Source organism: Hetaerina americana, unplaced genomic scaffold (assembly GCF_022747635.1).
Source record: "Hetaerina americana unplaced genomic scaffold, ioHetAmer1.1.p SCAF_9, whole genome shotgun sequence".
Taxonomy (NCBI): Eukaryota; Metazoa; Arthropoda; class Insecta; order Odonata; family Calopterygidae; genus Hetaerina; species Hetaerina americana.
The window spans coordinates 47613044-47635462 of NW_027287538.1; the positions used below are offsets into that span (position 1 = coordinate 47613044).

At 35.4% G+C, this 22419-nt stretch overlaps 1 protein-coding gene across 3 annotated transcripts in view; it reads right to left on the bottom strand.

The window, feature by feature from the left end:
- Acf (ATP-dependent chromatin assembly factor large subunit) overlaps positions 1-22419 on the bottom strand; it is a 49663-nt gene that overhangs the window by 9714 nt on the left and 17530 nt on the right. For all 3 annotated transcript variants that reach the window (XM_071597466.1, XM_071597468.1, XM_071597465.1), the window contains exons 11-22: positions 21009-21124; positions 20672-20837; positions 18011-18800; positions 10615-10791; positions 9215-9316; positions 9065-9110; positions 8723-8974; positions 7660-7740; positions 6866-6988; positions 3667-3806; positions 2185-2333; positions 1884-2077 (exon numbers count right to left, since the gene is read on the bottom strand). In XM_071597466.1, the coding sequence (XP_071453567.1) occupies positions 1884-2077; positions 2185-2333; positions 3667-3806; positions 6866-6988; positions 7660-7740; positions 8723-8974; positions 9065-9110; positions 9215-9316; positions 10615-10791; positions 18011-18800; positions 20672-20837; positions 21009-21124 (2336 nt within the window). The remainder of the gene's footprint in view (positions 1-1883; positions 2078-2184; positions 2334-3666; positions 3807-6865; positions 6989-7659; positions 7741-8722; positions 8975-9064; positions 9111-9214; positions 9317-10614; positions 10792-18010; positions 18801-20671; positions 20838-21008; positions 21125-22419) is intronic.

Below are 22419 nucleotides of genomic sequence, written 5' to 3' on the forward strand. Positions count from 1 at the left end.
CAATGATGTAATGTGTGAATATATAAAATATGGCGAGCATTATTTCTAAGAATGATGAGTTTCTTATCAAATTGGAGGCTACAAACAACCATATTATTGACATAAAAACTTAACATTCAACACATGTTTAAAAAGGAGGAAGTACTTAAACTGTTGCAACTACTAGCAAAAATTGACTCTAAATAAAGATAATTTTAAAGAATAAGGGGTCAATATGATATTATGTTAACAGAAGTACTGATGAAAAAATACATGTACTTGTTAAAAATGTCAGTTAGTTTGACAAACCACTAAGGATTAGTAAGAGACTAATGATATGTATTATGTAGGTTTGCAATCAACTGGCACACACAAACAGTCTATGACAACAAAGCAAGCACAATCAGACAAATAAAGAGACGACCTAAAATCAAATCTTTCGCAATTTAAACATTAACATGGATGATATATTCTCATTTGAAATATTTTTTTTTACCAACCGAAGTACTCATGAAGAATACCATTTTAGATAAGCAGATTAACAGCACGAAAGGGTACAATTTTAATTAAAACTCCTTACTTTTACCAATACTTAAGCATGTGTGCGATAATGCATAACATGCAGTAAGATTCGGACAAAGATATAGTATTCACATGAGTTTGCTGAAGGTGCATGCCACAGTGGATAACTGAACTTAACTTAACAAGAGAAAGAAATAAATCACATAATCTTGACTGATGCCATCAAGGAAAACGTAGCAAGAGAGAGATGTTAACACAAAGACCCACTAGGATAAATTAATGATCAATTCACTATCATTTAACAAGCAATCTGTGATTACTCATTAAAACAAAAGGAATTTAAGTAAGTATTTAATGCTGCATCATGCAAATTTCATTCGGTATTTGATGAAATAACGTAACAATACACACAAACAAAACAAAGCACCAAATGTATGCATCGCAAAAAAATTCAGGGAACCTTTTCTTAAAACATTTGAATGAGTCAACATTTAATAGAACATTAACTAACATTTACTATTAAATTCTCTTAAGAGAGTCAAGCATCAAATAAAACATTCTAAGTACACAAAAGGAGTGCATTTCTAACATGAATTATCTACTAAAATTTACATGAATATTAAGCATCGCATGAAGTTAAAAATGGAGAAAATTTTCAAATCATCAAAATTTTTACATTCCTTGCATGCAAGATCATGGCATTGAATGATCCGTGACACACTGTAGGCATGTCAGAAAATGTAAGTGGGATATTAGGACGTGTAAGCACCGAACGTACACCATTTAAGATAGACCTGGAGATGCCATTTCTGTAAATGAAACAATTAATGAGACTGGTCACCTTTGCCATGAGTTTGTATCACAACTGGCACCACCACCACGATTCTGATACTTCAACGCAGACTTATAAAAGCATAATTTTGGAATATAAAGAACTCATTTTGGAAAATCTTATTAGGCTAAAATTTGGATAAGATAGGTATGCAATTCACAGGTAGGCACAATACATCACCAGAAAAGCATAAATGCCAAATAATTTGAGAGAGAAAAAGGTGAAGTTTGAGTGGAAAATAAGATTTGAACTTTGTTTTATGTTTTTATTACTTAAAAATCTGGACAGAATAAATGATTAATAAACAAGGAAACAGATGCACCATCTACTGAGGAATTTTTAACTACTAACAGAAACTGGCATCTGGCAATATCTTCCGATTCAACAAAAACGAAAAAGAAGCTGCCAAAAATAAAACATCTTTTCTAGGTTGCTGCAAGTGATGTTCACTTAGGTGTCCTGCACATGGACAGCCCAGAAAATATGAATGATTTTCAAGTGCCAACACCACGGATGCTTACAAACATAAGGAGTCAATGCTTTCCTTTACCTCTCTTCCCCATCGGTTGATTTGAAAAGTGATGCGGTTTGCACTTTGGACATGACCAGGAACCCCGTGGAATCTTGCGAAGTGGTGGATCAGTGCAGTTCATATGGAATGCCAAGGGACACGAACTGCAGCATGCCATGTCTCCATCCCCACCACACTTGTAGCATGTTTTGGCAGGAATCGAGCTCTCCTCACTGTCAAAAGTTGAAAAAGAGAGAGGATGAGTTAACCACAAATGAAAAGATATTCAGCCACAGTCAAAAGCCTTTGTTATTTAACATAATCACACACACACACACACCTCTCTTCCTCATCCTCAGACTCCTCCTCCTCCTCTTCCTCCGCCTCTTCTTCAGACTCCTCAGAGAACAGTCTTCTCGACTTTCTTGGAGGCTGCACCTTCTCGAGAGGGCGGCAAGCAGGGCAGAACCAATCTCCCAATGGAATGGTCTAACAGAATACAAAATGATTTTCAACCAAACAAACTAATTCTATTTTACTAAACTCTAAATTAATAATAAGCATTTGTTTGGGATATTTAGAAATTAAAATTTAGCCCTGTCATTCACAGCAGTCATATCTCTTGCAACTAACAACAAAATATTTGCTTCAATTACAAGCCAACTTTTTTTGGAACTTAAAATGAACAAACTTGAACTACTAAAGCAACAAAAATACAGGCATTACACAGAATTTGCCAACATGCCTAAGCTCAGATGAAACAGTAAAAAGCAGAAAAAGTTGTTATACATCATTATAAGACTAGCCAACAAAAATGAAAACAAAAGAGACAATGCTAGCCTAAAATAAATATAATGAATGAATGACATTTTGAAATTTCAATAAAAGGACACAGAGCAGCCTACACAGCAGAATTTTTATAGACCTTAATTGAGTGACAGAGAATGCAAGAAAAGCAGAAATTACATAAAATAACTACATAATTAAGTCAGGGTACACAAAAACTAAGTGCCAACCAGGAAAGAGTACTAAAAAACGAGTTTTGATTGGCACACTATAGTAACTCTTATTAAAGATCCATTTCATACCTAATTAATTTATTTCATGGCATGTTGTACTAAATATTCAAGCTTGTACTTTACAAATAGAACATATAACCAAGGCGCACAACTTCAAAAGAAGTCCTTCTAAATGCTTTTGCAGCCCTGTGGTGCAGCTATGTTCTGGATTTTTGGGTTCTTCTTCTGCAATCATTCACTTTTGAATTTTGCAATTTCGTACCAGTACACCATCCACATTCAAAGATATCATTCTGCAACAGGTACGAAACATCATCACAATTACAGAGGATCAATGCAGGCTGATCACAGCAAGAACAGAAGAACCCAAAAATCCAAACACTTCCCGCAGGAACGTGAAAGGTTTAAAATAACCTCTGGGCTTATACATCACAACTAAACAAAGCACTCTCTCTCTAGATTCTCAATCAAAAGAGTGGGCTCAATGACGCTTTAAATGTTTCTCCACAGTCATACACTGACAAATTACTACCCTATACACTGCACTGAATGCCAATTGTCTAATTACGTTCACTTATGATCATGCAATGTTAAGGCCATCTGTTCCATAAATTAATGTCAATTATTCACACTCTACCTTTTCACGCTTCTTGCGTTAGGCATGCAAGGGAAAGTGGAGATAAAAAACATGAACCAATGTAATTGTTAGACTTGATGCAAATGTGAAAAGAAAATGGTGGCAAGAAAATTGATATATATATCACAAGATTTTAAGACTTAAGATGAAATAGCTGTCAACTTACATTTAACCTTGGCTTTAAGCAATAAAGGTGATAGCCCTTGTTGCAGCCATCACACAACAGCATATTCTCTCCGTCCCCTTGTTTCCTGCATATCCTGCACCGGGCATAGAGAGCAGACTTTGACCACTGGATACTGTTGTCTATTTATAAAGAAATATGACATAAATGTTATTAACATGTCAATATATCACACTACCACATGAGAATATATCTCCACATACTTGAACATTAGTGCTATTTACACATCAACACTCTCCTTATGCCTCCTTATCATTAGCCCATGGGATGCCTGTGTTGCCATTTCTGAACAGCTGATACTTGCTGTAGGTTTTCCAATACAACAGCCTCATTGAGGGCTGTGTTTGGGTACAGACATTCAAGACAAACATGGGAATATGACATCATCAACCCCATATCATATATTTGTTGAAACTACATATATAAAGTCAAAATTCTCTCACCTCTGACTCAGGAAGATAGCTAATCTGCCTCGTCATCCAATTAAAAAAAATTATTTCCTTGAATTATGCATTCTGCAGACATTAAATTCATATTTGAATAGTTCAAAACTAGTGATAAGCACACTGAGCCATAGTGAAAATAACTATGAAAACTAAATACGGGTTACCTCAATGGTTGGGCAAAAATTCACACGTCTTACGACCTTTTTTGTTACTACATCAGCTGATCCCATGAAGAGTGTATCTGAATTGCCAAAAATCTTCAAGAGCTGCACAATCATGCACAAAAAGTTTCCTATACTCAATATCTTGAATGATTTCAAGGCAAACGCAGATATTCAGAGTTTTCCAGGACGTTTCACTAAATCATGTTTTCATTCTTGCGATGACATCTCAGAGGAATTGCAGATCTTCTGACCTGAAGATGGAAGCCACAATGCCTTCGAAACATTAAGCATATGAAGACTCAATGCATTTAAACAACCTGGAAAACCATGAATCTCCCAATGCAACATGCAGACACAATATACTACCTTGATCAAAAAGTTCCCGGAATAACCACCGTGTGGCGCTCCCATCGTTCCGATTTGAGTTCTGTTTTTTTTGTTAAATTGGTACATCTGTTGTTGATATTCCCTTTAAATCTTAGTGTCATAACTTGACATTTGCAAAAGTTACGTAGCCAAGAGTACATCTATCTCTGTGTGTGTTGGCGATTTTTTACAATTGCAGAAATGGATTTAAATTTGCAACAACGAACTTGTATTAAATTTTGCGTAAAAAACGGATTTAGTGGCGCACGGACGTTGGAAATGTTGGAAAAGTGTTTCGGCAACGATTCTCTAAAAAAAACGGTCGTTTACCAGTGGCACGAGCGGTTCAGAAGTGGTCGTGAGTCAATCGAAGATGATGAACGCAGTGGCAGACCATCGACATCGAAAGTCGGTGAAAAAATTGATAAAGTAAAAGAAATGTTGGTCAATAACCGCAAATTAACCATCAGAGAAATAGCGGAGGACTTGAACATTGCCTATGGATCCGCCCAAGACATTGTGGTTAATGATTTGGGTTTCCGTAGTGTAGCAGCAAAGTACCTCAATTTCATGCAAAAAAGAGACCGTGTTGACGTCGCAAAAGACATGATTTGCGAGGCTGAATCCGATCCCACATTCATCAAAAGGATCATTACTGGAGACGAGACGTGGGTTTATGAGTACGACACGCAATCCAGACATCAGGCAAGTGAATGGCGTTCACCAAATGAGCCGAGACCAAAAAAACCACGTCGTTTTCAGTCAAAAAAGAAGGCAATGCTGACGGTTTTCATGGATTACAACGGTGTAGTGCATCATGAATTTTTGCCAGAAGGCCAGACAGTAAACAAAGAGTATTATTTGGGCGTTATGAGACGTTTGCGTGAAGCAATTCGCCGAAAGAGACCAGAAATGTGGGCAGAAAACTCGTGGATTTTGCACCATGATAACGCACCGTCGCACAGTGCTATCATTATTCGTAATTTTTTGACGAAAAATGCAACAAATACCATCCAACAGCCACCGAATTCACCTGATTTGGCTCCCTGTGACTTCTTTCTGTTCAATCGAGTTAAAAAAACCATTACGGGGAACGCGTTTTAGCAGCCGAGAGGAAGTAATGGAAAAATCGCAGGAAGCACTGATGGACATACCGAAAACCGAATATAAAAAATGTTTCGAGGATTGGATCAAGCGCTGGCATAAGTGTGTTGCAGTCGATGGGGATTACTTTGAAGGGGACAATATAGATTTAGATGAATAAACTTGTATTTTTAATTTTCTGAATAAATTCCGGGAAATTTTTGATCAAGGTAGTATGATACTGTAAATGGAGTTATTCATTATATATCACGCTAATATAAAATTCATTTTTGAAAGGCTTTAATTGAGTGAAAAGCATACTGAGGCATAATGAAGAAATCTAAGAAAACTAAGAAGAGATAGCATTTATAGTCCTTCATAAATGCAGGGATTGAGATGGTGCAGTGGCTAACATTCCCACCAACAAGGCCCGGGTTCAAATCCCAAAGGCAACATATTTTTTTAGTGGTATCCCAATCAGAGAGAATGACCCCCATTTGATCGGACATTAAACTACGGACCCCTTGGTGCCTTTTAATAAGAGTAGGCTAATGCCAACACCGGGTTTCTCTCAACAATTCCTTTGCCATTCAACCCTAATGGTGCAAATGACCTTAATTGTTGGCCACCTCCACTCTCAACTACTACTCTGCAGAAATGCCATCATGGCTCCGAATTTCATAACGGACATTTTTGAACTTCCTTTAACTGCAGTCCGTGTTAAAATATAATACAATATCCCATTATTATGGTATATGCCTATTCAAAGAATGCTACAGCAATTAATTATAAATAAGCAGGATCAAAATGAAACACTGCTCTAGAAACCAAATGATTACTATTTCACTGATTTGCAAACCTAAGTACATTAAAACAAGGCATCAACTGGATAAAAATGAACAATAATATGACTAACTTTTGAAAGATCACCGAATTTGTTACCATGAGTAATATGTACTCTCAATGGAAACTTTTTAGGAGAAAATTTATATTTAGGACTGAGAAGTATGGCATTCTTACTAATTGAACAAAACCAGGAGGACATTCATTCATTTAACTATCCATTGACCTGTTCTGAGAGTAAACTGCAACTGACAGTTCTAATTGGGTAATATTTCTTACCAAGTGTGTAAAAATGAAGATACAGTTGTGAAAGGCTGGTTGAGGCCATTAAGGACGTCTCCCACCTCTCCATTGGTGATGATATCGACATTATGTCATCCTTGTCCCTGCCATCCTCCGAACCTGAAAAATGGAATTTTAACTATGCAGTGAATGCTAAAAACAGAACATTTATTTTATAAAGAAGATAATTTTTACACAGAACCATATTAATCAGTCCTCTAACCATACATAAAATGAATAGCAATTTCATATTTTTAAACGGCAGAATTTTTAAGTGGCAATACCAATTTTGCCATCATTCACTTAAAAGCATACGCTTTCATGTTTTAAAGAATACTTTTGTCATTTTACTTCAAATTAAGAATGAAGAACATTTGTTTGTCAATTTAATAACTTGCATGGGAAAAGGCAAACAGCATTACAGTTATAACAGCAGCACAATCATTACTTGAGATAAAAACATATTTTTTAGATTTATCATTTCAATTAATACAAAAATGTTTTGGTGAGGTTGTATGTAAATGAATGCATGTATGTCATTTTGAAACTTTGTGTATTTTTGTATTTTTCAAAATATGATAAATCATAAGTCGTAGCTAAGAGTGAAAGGTTTCTGAGATTTGTATTAAATTTTGATTACACAACAAATACATTAAAGATAAACATCACTGAAATCAATGCCACTTATGAGCAAATAAAAGTTATTAAATAGTCATCCAAACATTCAGCATATTGTCTTGACATACATACAGTTCACTTTAATAAACAACAATCAGCCACAGATTACTTACCATCATCTCCTTCCTCTTCCTTAATTTTCTTTTTAGAAAGCATAGCCTTCATACGTTTCTCTTGACTCTTCTGGTCCTCACCTGCAATGATGTTGAAAAATTATACCATATTAATATTGATACTTGCTGGCCCCGGTGGAGGCGAGGTAATGTCCTCGCCTGCCAAACCAGAGATTTTATTCCCGCTCAGGTGGATTTTTCTCTATCTACAGCTTGGGTGTGTGTAATTGTTTCTATATTTAAAAGTCCGATGCGATGGACAAAGTACTGTTTACATATTAATGTGAAATTAATAAATACAAAATAAACATCCGAGTGGGTTTAATATATACAAATAAATAAGGAGCAAAAAAATATAAAAAAACTTTTTTGTTGATTCAAAGCACAGCAGGTTCAAACAAGGACCAACGTTTTAAAAATTACAATGAAATTCATTTATTCAGCTTGTTCCAAAATACTAAGAACAAATAGACACTTATGACATCAAACTTGATTTTCAATTTGAATAACAGTGAAAATTATGATGTAATGCCACTAAAACTTACGAAACAAATTTAAATACATCAAAGCAGAATTATGTATTGTTGTAATTCACTATTACATGAAGCAAAGTTACACGTGCGCTGAAACATGTGAAATTGAATTCTATTTATATTGCAAATGTCAAAGCCCATTTTCTGCTTTTTGAGATTTCAACTTTCGTGGAAAGTTGTATACAACACCCTATAAGAATATGGAAAATTTATTCAATCTAATTTACGCTAATGAATGTTAATTTTGTCAAGGTAAATTTGCGGTAAATTTACTCAACTGATAAAAGTAGAGGAGAATGAGATGGTGAAAGGATAGGGATAGCAGTAGACAAACAGCTAAGACCTGTGCAAGCATTTTTAACCATGGTGATGATGCATAAATGTACGAACGATTAAAAACACAAGAGAATTGACTTATAAAATCAGCACAATTCCTAAACGTGTGACAACACCTCAATGAGTATTGCAGACACATTTAATGCAATCAATGCATAAATACCTCTTTCTTTAATCTACTATTAAACACGCACCCAGTGGTTTTTTCAGGTAGCGATGTTCAATGCACTGGGCCACCTGTAGTATCGCAGAGGCCAGCTGCTTCACTATTGGCTTCACCACAAGGTCACTACTGCCATCCCCACTGGTGCCATTTTCATCTTCTTCATTCTGGCCCTCCTCAAGTTTGATTATGCTCAAGTGGCCACCAGGATCTTCATAGCTAGGCATTCCTCCATCAGATGAGACACTGGTGGTGTCTGGGGTATCAGGTCTGCTTATTTTGCCTGAAAAAAATGGTGAATAATTAAACATTGAATTCTAATAACAAATGCAGGAAACCTCAAAGATAAGAAAAAATTATCATTTATTATTACCTTCATTTTTCAATTTGTACACCGTTTTGTCGGTAGCAGTTTCTTTCTGTAAAACAATCATCACAAAAGCAACATCAGAATAACGTCAACATACAATTTTCACATCTGACATTTTTTTCCAGTACATAAGTAATACATAAGCCAGCTTACAAGTTCTTTCGCGCAATCCTTGTTTCCCCAAACTAATTTATCACACTGCTGGTCATATTTTCCAGCACCAAGAGCTTCCCTCCACGCATATGCATCTTTGACCTACAATAAATCAGAGAAGGAATGTCATTCATACTGTTTAAAAGATTAGCATAGCATATTCAATCAAGCATTAGTTCATATGGAATAGTATATTATATCACAAGGAGGAGCTACAAACATATTTTTGAACAAATAACAAGGTGGAAACATATTGGGGCATGAATGATAGTCAACTACACCGCAACTATTAAAGCAGAACTATTAAAGCAGAACTATTCACTTGGGATTTATAAAAAGCAGCACAATTGTGAAGGGGGAGAGGGGAACTATCAATCTTGAAATTTTGTGCATGGGAAGTAGATGGGGTTATAAGAGCTTTGAATCGTATAACAACGAGATAATCTCATGGTATATAATAATTTAATCAAGAAAATCTGTTTCCCGTGCGTTATTCAATCTTATCCCTTCCATCCCTGAAAAAAGTAACCTCTCGATTATTCATGTGAATTATTCATTTTTAGGATTATCCATGCTATTCTCCCTTCCCAACATCCTGAATAAAATTATAATTGTAAAGCCAATTAAATGCTTTGAACCTTAAGACATACTTTAAAAAAAATGCAACATTGAAATACCTCTCCTCTCTCAAAAGTTTTTAATGTCACAAAACCAAAGGTTGTCAAAGGTATTTAATGTTTTAATTTTAAAAATTTTCGAACAATCCATACTCTCCCATTTTGTTTACCCTCACATTCATTTGCCCTGACAATTGTATACTCCATAACAGAATAAACTATTTTCCAAATCATAATTTTCCGTGTTTTGTGTTGCAAAAACCAACATTTTCCATTGTATTAGATAGATAAGTATTTTAATATCCACCTCTAAGGCAGATTGCTTGGCTTCATTGAGTTTTTAGTAACAGCATTAAGTGATTCCCACACATTCGAATGAAAATACTTTCCTCTACCCCCTATGGAGTATAAGAGACCCTAAAAGGGATTTCACAATTTTTCTGTGGAATTTTATGCAAAAGCTACCACCTGCTCAAAAATTTCAATTTACATGGTCTTCAGCAAGTAGGCCAAACACTTCAAAACACACTAACACACAGATTCAGGTACCTGACTTATTAACTGCCCAACATAATAATTCTTAGAAATACTGAAAGTTTTCCAAAATTCCATTTTGATCTCCATAAATATTTGTAATAATTTAAGACAACCACAATCCTTCCAAGAAAATTTTAATACACTTAAAATGAAAATTTAAAAGTCCATGCACTCATTTTCCTTAAATATACAATAAATTGATAACCAGAAATTAAAATGTATCAAGCACAAAGTTATCAAACTAACCTTAAGCATTCCAAAACCACCCATGGTGATTTTATCTTCCATGTCCAGAATGTAATCACGTAATGTGAGTTCAAATATTTCTTCGGTAGGTAGACCAGAGCTAAAGTTGAAACCGCTGATTTCTTTCTTTGTCTGCTGACGCCCAGACTTCCTAGGTTCATTGATTATTTCTGGAGTCTAAGGAGAATACATTTTACATTAATAATGCTAATATTTTCCAAGGTAATGAGAAAGAATTATCCTTAACTATGAATAGAATAATAAAGCATATATTCCCAAGTCATATGCACATGTATAATTCATCTTTTGTATGGGATTATGTTCTAGCTATCCGCAAAAGACAAAAATCTTATAAAAAACAAGTACAGTGGAACCATGTCAAAAGAGAATAATTTGTTCCGCAATCTCTCTCACAAAGCAAAACGCTCATTTAGTGAAACAATTTTTCACACATAATATATCAATTTAAAATACGACCATGCCCAAAAAAATAAATTATGTACAAGATCTATTGAAAAAAAATGTAAATGCAATGTTTAGGATGTTGAATCACTTTCAACTTTTCTTCTAATGTGGAATGAAGTAATCGGGAATGTGAACTTGATTAGTAGAAACAAAAAAATTGAATCAATACTTTAATATTCATGATGTACATCATGAATAATAAGGAGCAATTAAAAAAACACTTGTCTGGACATATTTGTGTTTGCTGACACTTCAAAATTTCATAAAAATCCAACTTAGAATTATCATTAAATAAATTTCTGACATGTATTGCCACATTCTTATTGCTCTTTGCACTAAGCTCATACACATTGTATGATACAATAGTTTTCCATGATCTCCACATCACATTTATCCTGCTATTTTGGAACTTACTTAATACCCTTTAAGGCTCTTTGAGTTTCTAAACGGAAAACAAACAGGGGTTAGGCAATGGCTCTTCTACTGCTGTGTACAAATATAGGTTCCCTTCAGCGATTGTGACGAGTCTCTTCTGGAAGAAGGGACCCGTATTGTCACAATTAAAAACCTTTTTGGGCTGGTAAACCTCAGAATCTATGAGTTTCTTGGAAGTCACCCATGAAGTTCTCTGCTGCCTTTGACTCTGAGCTTGCTGCTTCAGAATGCCATGGATGCTGGTTCTCCTCATAAACTTCTCAGACCATGCACGGCTCCCTTTAAATACTTCTTCAGTTGTTGATGATCCTGACATCTTCTAACAAGGTAGTAGAAAATCACTTTCCACTTTATCCATAAGGGAGGTAACCTTTCAACATCATTTAGAATATGTGCCTGTTGAGTACATATTCTCGTCACTCTCTTTAAAGAATGAATCTTGTTAATTTTATCCTTGTGCTTTAAAAAAATGCAAATCATTGATGCCCACCAATCGTTGAAAGGTGTACTAGATCAGCCATGCTTGCACATTATTCCTGATTTTCGATGACTTCACCTTTCATTTCTATTGTAATTTTATTCTTTTGTGGCTTTCCTTTCTTCTGGGTAATATTTATAACTATGCACAAAATATTATTTAACTTTGCCCCAAAGAATCACTAATAATAAGCCTGAACACAAGTTCAGAAAAATGTGTGATCACTAGTGACACTAAGATGATAGCCAAAGGCATGTTCAACAAAAACTGAGGTAGCAGACGTGTAATTATTCCAGGAATCTACCTCTCCTCGCTACTTGTTATGCAAAAAGTCCCTTGTTAAGCGAGTCATTTTCAGGATAAATAATTTTGTTTGCAGTGTGAATTAATTGCCATTCAAGGTGCTTGTTAAGCGAAGTTCCACTGCATAATAGGAAATTTAGGGACTGGTTCCAGAGCCTGTTGAAGATTATGGATGTAATTTTCCTGCTATGATGGACATTCAAAATGAAGAAACGGTAAAAAATATCAGCAGGAGGAAGACAATAAGACAAAAAACAAAGAAAATAAGGTTTCTGTTATAGATTCTTATTTATTAGTAGTAGTTTTTGTAAGAGGCAACAGCTAAGGCCATTTGCACCATTAGGGATAGGTAGGAAAGGAGGGGTGGAGGGAAACTCGACATCAGAAGTAGCTTACTCTTGTCGTAAGGCACGAAGGGGTCCGCATTTTATGTCCCATTTGACGGACGTCGTACTCACTCAAATTGCTCTCTACAGAGCACCTCAAAAAAGGATCGGGATATCCCTGAAAGATATTTGTCTCCAGGATTTGAACCAGGGCCCTCTCGGTGGGAAGCCTGTGCGTTAGCCATCGCATCAACCCGATCCCAAAGTTTCTTATTTAAATTGGGAAAAACCAATGGTGGTTGTCTAAATAACAATGACAGCATTGCACCATAAAATCCATAGACTATCTGAACGTTTAAGATAAAATATTTTCAGTAGGGAAAAAGAATGATCTGCAAATATTATTAAATAATTGTACCAACATTTCAAATGAAAAGCCTGCCACAATGTGAATAGATGTTGATGATGGTTGTTAGAAGTTTAACTCATTAAAAGGTTAACCACTTTGCTAAGGTTCCTCCCTTGTTTAACAGAAATGTTAACTATCATATTCCTAAGAGTCCTGGATTAATAGTTTAAAAGCACAATGCAGCAGTAAAAATTCACAGATCTACAATTGTATATACATCATGAAGAGGTGAAATATACACTACATAGAAGAATCAAGTTGAAAGTGATACATCACGGAAGAGAGAAGTATGTGAGTGAAGAGGCCATGGAAGACTAGGTCTACCTGTATGGGACTCCAAGTAACTGCAGGGGATTCCTCGACAGGAACTTTTAACGGAGCCATCCGCTTATTGTGCATTTCAATGCAACAATTTCAGAGTGTAAAAATCATTTGCCTTAACCGAGATTCGAACCTGGATCCCTGTCCCTATTGCTGTTGCGGCATCTCCCACAGTTTCTAAGAATTACCAAAGATAAAACACCCCTAGCGTTCAAAGTTGGCTTTAATCTTATGGACTGTGGCACATCACGTGACTGACTGTGACAATGTATGCACGGTATTCTGTCACAACATCTAGTTCCTTTAAAGCCCCCAAATCTCTGAGTGTAAATGGATGCCTCGGTTGCGTAACTGGCTAAAACACTCGACCGGACCTCAAGGGATCCAGATTCAAAAAACGGTAAAGAGAATAATTTTTACACTCTGAAATTATTGCACTGTAACATTGGAGGAGCATTAACTTCATCCCATAAATGGTTTTGTACCCTTTAAAACAGGGTCAACCACAAGACAGGTACGAGCGAGCATACCTATTGAAACCACAACAGAAAAATGCATACAAAAAGATTTTTTTGCTATATCTTTTGGGAACGGATTCCAAATGGGGTAAACATTTCTAATTTATTTTTATTTATTTATATTAGTACCCTACAAGCCACCGTTAGTGTGAGCCCCAAGGGTAGAATTCCTTTTTCTACCAACGCATATAACAAAAATGTACTTTGCATAACATTTAAACAATACATTAAGTAAATTTCCAGGAAAAACTTCAATAATAAATTGTCTGATTGTAGGTGTCAATAACAATGATAGAACTATAGAACTTGTCAAAATGTGGCATTGTGGAGAAATGGAGCGAGATAACTTCGCATTGACATACATGTGTTAGCATACTTTGGCTAACATGAATACCAAATCTGTATCATTTTGAATTCACTCTAAAGCAGCTCTTTTCTAGTAATCGAGATCACAAACTGAATATTTAAATTCAGGCCAAAACCAACAATCGCTTATTTAAGATTGCCTTTTGTCTTGGCTTACAATGACGCATGCCTAGCAAATGCAAAAATGACCTTACGCCGCTTTCAGTTTGAGCCTCAGCATTAGTATAAAATTCAAGATTCAACATTCTAGGCTATGGTATCATTAAAAATCCAAAAAGGTAAGGCATAAATTTTTCTCACTATACTTTACTTTCCCATAACAATAAATAACTGGGATGAGAATTAATTCATGTGTGTTTCTAATCCTAGGATTTCAGTTTGTTAGAATGATAAGAGATGAATTCGACAGGTAAATTTACAGATTACATTGAAGCAGAGGACTCACAGGAATTAATTTTACATACTTTGAGACATTTACAGGACAAACTTAGCAACTGTTATAATTTTACAAGTGGGTTATGTTTACCTTTACTTGAATGTTTCGAATTCATTGGTTTGATAAAAAAATAAGCACAATTATAATGAAATGGATATGACTCTCTCAAGATTTAGCTTCACAGAACCACACAACTATCCTCAGATTTATTTTTGGGCATTCCATTCAACTGGAGTGAATTTATGTCAAGTGTTAAAAGGCACAACAGAACCATAAAATGTTTACAAGCGCGCACAGATTACACTTGGGTATTAATATTATAAGCAATGTATTACACTTAAGATTAACATTAATACCAGTATATGTAACTCTGTTTAGTCACCTGAAGATGACATTAAGTGTTTGAAACCCGGGTCGTGAATAAATCTATATTCAAGTGAAATTTGCATAGTTTGTTTCCTTTCCATCATTAATACCAGTGTTTCAAACCTATGATTGCTTTATTGAAACCTTCCACTCTTCACTATTAATTCCTTCACCACTTAACCCAATCACTTTTCTGTTTCATATCATTCTTAACTTGTTCTATGTACTTGTCCCTTGTTCTTCCTTTCAATTTTCCCACATATTATGTTTCTAATGAATCCATTTAGTATATACTTGGCCATTCCTTATTTTGTCTGTCCATTTAATCTTCTGCTTTCTCCTGCAGCACCATGCTTCAAAAGCTACTTTTCTTTGTTGTTTCACTTTCTTACTGTTCCATGTCTCCGATCCATGAGTACCATGCTCCATTTGAACATTTCAATGAATTACACCCTTACTTGCAATCTCAGGTTCTTTGGACAAAGCAGTTGCCTCTCCTTTATGGGTTTAATAGTAGAAGGGACTCCATAGTCTCAATCTCATCCCAAAATTAACATGATTATCCATCCTATATAAATGCCTTCTCGGCTTGAGCTTTTCTTTGTTTGATTTTGGTCAAACTTTACCCATCCCAAGTTATATTGCTGCCAAGGTAGATGAAGGATTCAACTTGCTCTAGTTTCACTCATAAAATTGTGTTATCTGTATTCAGCCCATCTCTTTCACACAAGCATTCAAGTTTTATTCTTGTTTATACTAATGCTTCGTAGTAGATATCCTCCAAAAGGGAATTTGCCCCTTAGGAGCCCTCCTTCAATCAAAGGAGATGGTATAAAAAGGCAACAATTTCAACTATAAAGAAAGAAACAGCATACTTCTTCGGGTGCAAAATCTTCTTATCAGTTTAATTAAGATAATTACACAGGTTGCATGTGATGTAGGATTATGTGAAAATATTTATAATATAGCAGTAATTAAATACCTAGAGCAATAAACATGATAGTCAAAGTGGTATGAAATGTAGAAACGTTTAAAATGGACACAGTGAATTCCTGAAGTAATAAAATCAATGGATGCATGCACATAATAAGTTTTCCATTGTAAAGGAAACAAGCTCTCACAAAACACCATTAGTATAGGACCCACTGGATAGGATTAATCACGATCAATAATTTTTATAAGATCATGTCGGACTATTCACTTGATACATAGAAAAGATGTGGCATGGCAGCCCTGATGCAAGCCATCAATTGCTATGCACATTGCACATCATGGTTTCATTGTCCAAAAACAAATGGTATGTCTTTAATTCAAGGCACCAGCACTTAATTAGTTAATATGTACTTGAGAAAACTGAAACACAAATTTAGGACACTTCTTATCAAATTAACAGCACCTTTACTTGAAACAATGTCATGCAAATATTAACATTTTGATCAGTAAGAACAAGAGAAAAATATTGACCAGTCGTGATCATCCAGGATCTAAAAAACCCCAAAAAGTTTGCGGCTTCATAGCTTAGAAGCTAAGCTAATCAAATTTGTGCAGTCATCTGCAGTTGATATTGAACTGAAACTAAAGGTGCAAGTTTGCAAAGCTTGGCATCATGCCAGTTGGCCTGTACACCTTAATCTGCATGCACCTACCATTCGAACATATAATCACAAAATTCTTTTTTAGCCTGGTTTTTTATTTTAACATATTTCACATCTACCATTGTTTTGAGGAGCGAGTATTACAAATAGAATAGTATGAATTTTTTTATTATACATATTTATGAAATGAAGGTAAAAATCGAAGATGGAGGGGCCAACATGCCTTGGCCTAATGTGACAGACATACATGACGCATACTTATGCATCAGATGCCATGGTTCCAATGGATTTTCAGGCTCTCATTCCAATTTATAAATTTTATACGATGTTTGTCAGTCCATTTTCAATTAAATTTAATGCTCTTGAATACACAAAATTACTTATCTAATTTACCTCTGTAATAACCCCAGGATTGTTTTCATAATTTTGTTTAAAATTCAGCAATTCAACTCATCAGAATAAATATAATTTTTCTTGAGTTGGCTTTTGAACTAATTTCCTTTAAAATGGCAGTATCTTGGGAAGGTGGCCTTACATTTATATTTAAATATATTGAAATTTCTAATATTAACATGATTTGATAAAAAAGGGAATTTTTGTAGTTTTTTAAATTGTAAATTTATAACATTTAAAAAAATCCTACCAAACGGTTTCATAGGAAGTACATATTACAACATATTCAGTTAAATTTTCAAGGCTTTATCTCAAGTCCCAAATAAATGACAGCTGGTTATTGGTTTGGGGTCCAGATAGACCCTGGGTGACCATTCTGTAAGGGCTGTGAGGTGTTGACCACAACAGGTTAATGAAGTATTCTTCCTTCACCTGATCTAGATTTTCCCTCTTTCAAAACTGAAAAAATATGCTGAACAAGAAAATAACAATCTGCAACAATACTCTGACTTGTTCTCGAACATACTCATATCTTAATGCACATACGAAGGCATGAATATTTCCTGGTTCATTCCAATGAAATAGGCATTTTTTTCAAAAACTGAAGGTTACTGTTGAGTCCTCATAGAAAATTTTGTTAACAACCCGAAGAAAAATTGACACCAATAAACGATTTAAAATCAATAAAATTTTTAAGCTCAAAAAGACAAACTCCAAGTTAAATTTAGAGTTTTCCGAATCACCAACAAATATGTGCTTTCTACAAAACAAGATGCATGTGAACTAATTCTTTTCTGTGCGAAACTGTAAAAAATTGCAAATTTTTCTATATTAGCAGAAAATTCTTACAACAGACTCATTTGAAGAAACCTAAGGTATTTCTTGAGTCCAAATAAATTGAAAACACTTCTCAACAGCTACGACAAAATTGCATTGCACAAAAGAATTATATATCTGATAATGTAAGACTTGAAACTGCACTCACCTTTGTGTGATCCAGTTTATGCGCAGGACACTTTGTCATTGATGCTAATATACGAGTTCTTTGCTGAAGCAACACTTGCCGCAAATGTCCCTCCCTCAAACCCCTAGGGTTCAAAGCACCAACCAATGAATCCAGTTCCGCCTCCTGTGAGTAGAAGGCCCACTGTGTGCGAGGCAGGAACGTTGAGTGCACATGGCATGCCTTACTGTCCGCGACGCACACTAGATTCTTTGCGAGTTTCACACGGACCTCGTCCTCCTCCATGTCACTTCCTGTGTGAGAGTCGGGCATCCGACTCACCATTGTCCCACGATTCTTCTCCGCCTCGTTCTTCAGGCTGAGTGGGGGCGGTTGCTTCTTGTGACCACTCGTGAGTCCCCGCTCACTCCCCTCATTTTCCTTGTCACTGCCATTGCCACCACGCTCCTCAAAGAGCCGCTGGACACACGCCAAGGCCTCTTCTTGGTCATTCGCCAGGGCCAGCATGGGATTGTGGGGAGTGGCTGAAGGCAGGCAAGACCCTGCCCACTCCTCTATGTCCTCGACAAAGAGCCCAGGCAGAGAGTGAAACACCCAGAAGCGACGGTATGCGCGGTCTCGCCCCAGGGGTGTTGCCCGGGCAAGGATTTGGTATCTGGCAATAGCCTCCTGCAACTCCTTCTCCTTCTTCAGCAACTCCTGCTTGCGACGAACCTCGTCCCGCTTTGGGCTTTGAGGGTCCAGCTGTGGCTTTTCTGGTGCTGCATTCCCTTCCTTTATCTTCTGCATTTCCTCCTTCCTCTTCTTGCGCCTGAAAAATTTCATGCACATTTCATCAACATCAAAAGTTCCCGTTGTGTCAAAACAAACACACACCATCATGAATTTCAAATATATACCAATAAAAATTGTGACAGAGGCCTGCGTTAATATGCATTTTGCAGGTTTATTTCAAATCTGGCAATTTCTAAGTCTCCGACATAAAAAACCTGAAGCAGATGAAATTGTTGGATAAGGCGAGCCTTGACACACACGAGAAGATTATTTTCAAAGGCCTTCTGAATACATGACAGCTTGCCATTTATTTTTAAGAGAACGTTATTCAAAGTTTTATTTCATTCTTTCTCGTTCCTTCCATTTCATTTTCATGTGCCATATAGTAAGGATACTATTTCCTCAGAAAAACTTTACACTTAAGTATTGTCAACAGTTCTGAAGGAGAATCAAATGAGAAGATAGAAATAATGACTGAAAAATCCTTTGTGACAAATGAATTTCAACTGAATAATACATTCACATTTTACTATGCCACTATCATCTGCAGGCCGAAATCAATTATATTAATTCACTTAATTTAAAAGCAATGTAATTGAAAATATAAAATTTATAAAAAATCAGAAAAGATCAAATTTTCTTTTCATCAGAGTAAAAGACAAGTAATATCTTTTGAATTTTTCCTTAACATAAATTTCTATCAATACAAAGGTAAATATTTTTAAGATTTCCATACATCATACTGAACGTCTAACACAAAAAGAGTCCATATCATTTACTTTCAAACAGCCCACTAGCATTAAAAACAAAAATATTTTCCCATTCATAAATTGAAATTTAAATTTCTTTCAATACCTAACGTCAAATGAATTTGCTATTTGCTGGCCATCACGGAAGAACTTAAGTTCTCGGGAACAGAGTACCAGTGGTGTTCATTTACTGATGAACAATAGAAATGACCTCCAATAGATGTTAACTAAATAGGTTCTGGATGTTTGGCAAAATGGAGGAACTAAACGGAACTAGCAAAAGCCTCTTATGCATATTTTTAGTTAAGAGTAAGGTGTTGTTTTTAATATCAGAGCAAATTAAAATGCATTTAAAAATATATCAACATGAAATTAAAAGCAAAATGGCATACGCATGTTTTTAACATAAAATAAATAGGGAAAAAATTCCATTAGTGGTTTTTTACTGTAGGAAACATAATGGCCCCTTAATTTTCTATTCTATGTATTCCATTAATGGATTATATTTATGCAAGGTTGTCATGAATCATTACAAAGAGAAAATTAATCAATATGGCCTCATAATTAGCATGAAATTAATCAATGTACAACTGAAACAGCTTACTAATAATTTTGCATCTCAATAGCGTCAAGTCTTAAATCATGAGAACGATTTAATTCAAAGTTTTGAGCTACCTTTTGAAATATCATTTATGCAACTTTTCACCCTTGAATATCCACCACTTTCTCTATTATCACTTCTTCATTGGCATTTAAACCAAAACAAAGATTTTAAAAACAGAAAAAGCACCCAGAAGTATAAGTTGTTACAAGTTTGAAACATTTACAGTGAAATGGTTTATGAGATGCCTCCCCCCCCATGTTTTTTTACATTGAATTTTTCATTATTTTTCTTCTTCATTTCCAATATTTTTTTTTACTTTTTCATTCCAATTTTTGCACCCGATTTCACAAAAAACTTGTTTGAATTACTTATTTGATTTCTTCGAAGAATCTCATTTTAAAAACATGAAAATTACTTGCATAATTTTTTTCTCCGATGCCAAATGCATCGATTGTTCCCTTCAAATATTTGTAATCTGGCAGTTTCCCTGCAGTGGCAAAAATAAGCTGCTCCAATAAGTGAATATCAACCCGCACGAATAACACGAATCATTACCTGGCCGCAGCAGCATCTCTCTCTTTCTTAATTTCTCCGGCCTGGTGATGCCTCAAGCTGACCTTGGCCATCTTCAATTTTTCCACATTCTCATCAATCACATCTCTCACTGCAGCATACGTTAAAATCTGGTCAATTAGGCAGTTCAGAATTCTCAGTTTAGAACCTGGATGAAAGTAAACAACAATTGAAAATGGTGGGACACCAAGCTCACTGGGCACATTTTAATGGCAGCCAGAAAAAAGATAACACCAATGAGATCATATGATTTAAACAAATGCATGCTTGGAACAACAATAAAAGATTCCGGAGAGAAAATGATTTAATTTGAACCTACCAAGAGATAAATCAAATATATTCCGAACACTGAGAGCACGAAGTATATGGGGTTCTTCTAGTCTTAGTAATAAACCAGGATCATCCATATTTGTATAGCCTCCTCGCTGCTGGTACCTGTGAAGCACAATAACTCATATCAGAACAATTGTATCAGAACATAAACACACCTTCAATGATGGTGGCTATCATGAACCTACAGTAAAATAACAGAAAATAATTTCAAATCCCTAGGAGCATATTCCAAATAGGTGACAACTTAACGAAAGCTAATTAGTTTTAGAGATTTTCAAACGACAGTAACCAATACGGAATTTGTTTCACTGCAAGATTTCCTTACAAATTAAAATTATCACATTAATTTCAAACATAAAGGAAAATATAAAACAAATATAATAAACTAAAATATGAAGGAGTTTTCTGCTTTCTGGTGGTCTGAAAAGTTATCAGCCTCCCCCATCATTACACGCAGGATTTTATTCTCTTAAGTTGGCACTACTGTGATTAGAGGGCATGAAAAATTGCAAGCCATTCAATCCATCAGTTCACCATAGGTAGTTGTTTGAATCTGTTGTGGTGCATGCGTTGCTAGAAATGAACGAAAAATTGAGAATGGCGCAGTGATAAAATTCTTCATAAGAAGTTTTAATGTTGATCATAATTAGTTTGAGAATTATAAATGGGTATGGGGACTCTTCTCCTTCAACTTTCACCTTGAAGATGGGTGGCTAAGTCTAAATGAGGACATGACAGTCTCCAAGTTAATCCAAATGACTGATGTCCAAAAAGTGTCATCACACCAGAAAGCATAGAAAACGTGAACAAAATGATTTTGGAATATTGGCAAACAAACACATGAAATTGCTAAAACTATAGGGATATCATAAAAATACATTGTTACATTTTGCAAGAGGAATTCTACATGACATAGCTTTGTGCAAGATGGGTGCAGCACTGTGGATTAAAAATGCATTTGGATGACTCTTTCTTAACAGTCCTTGGTGTGCTTTACGAAAAACTGGAGTGATTTTCTGTATCAATACGCAACAATGGATGAAAAATGGATTTGTCATTACACACCAGAATTGATATAATCTTAAGGAAACATTCACTATATTGGCTGTGAATCTTCGGACATGACCATGATGAATATGCTTGACTCTAGAATGGATGGCTGCCCTGGGATTACTCAACCTGCAAGGATGTATACACTATGAACCTGCCCAAAACAAACATCCCCTTTTTCTTGGTCCGAGGTGACTTCACAGCATGAAAGTTTTACTTTAACTTGCTATCCTACTAAAAAAATACCAACTGTTTGTCACTGCTTTGGATGTCACATGAACGTCACAACTGAGTTCTTTAGTTCATAACAAATGATTCCCCATTTATAACTTAACAAGTTATGATTT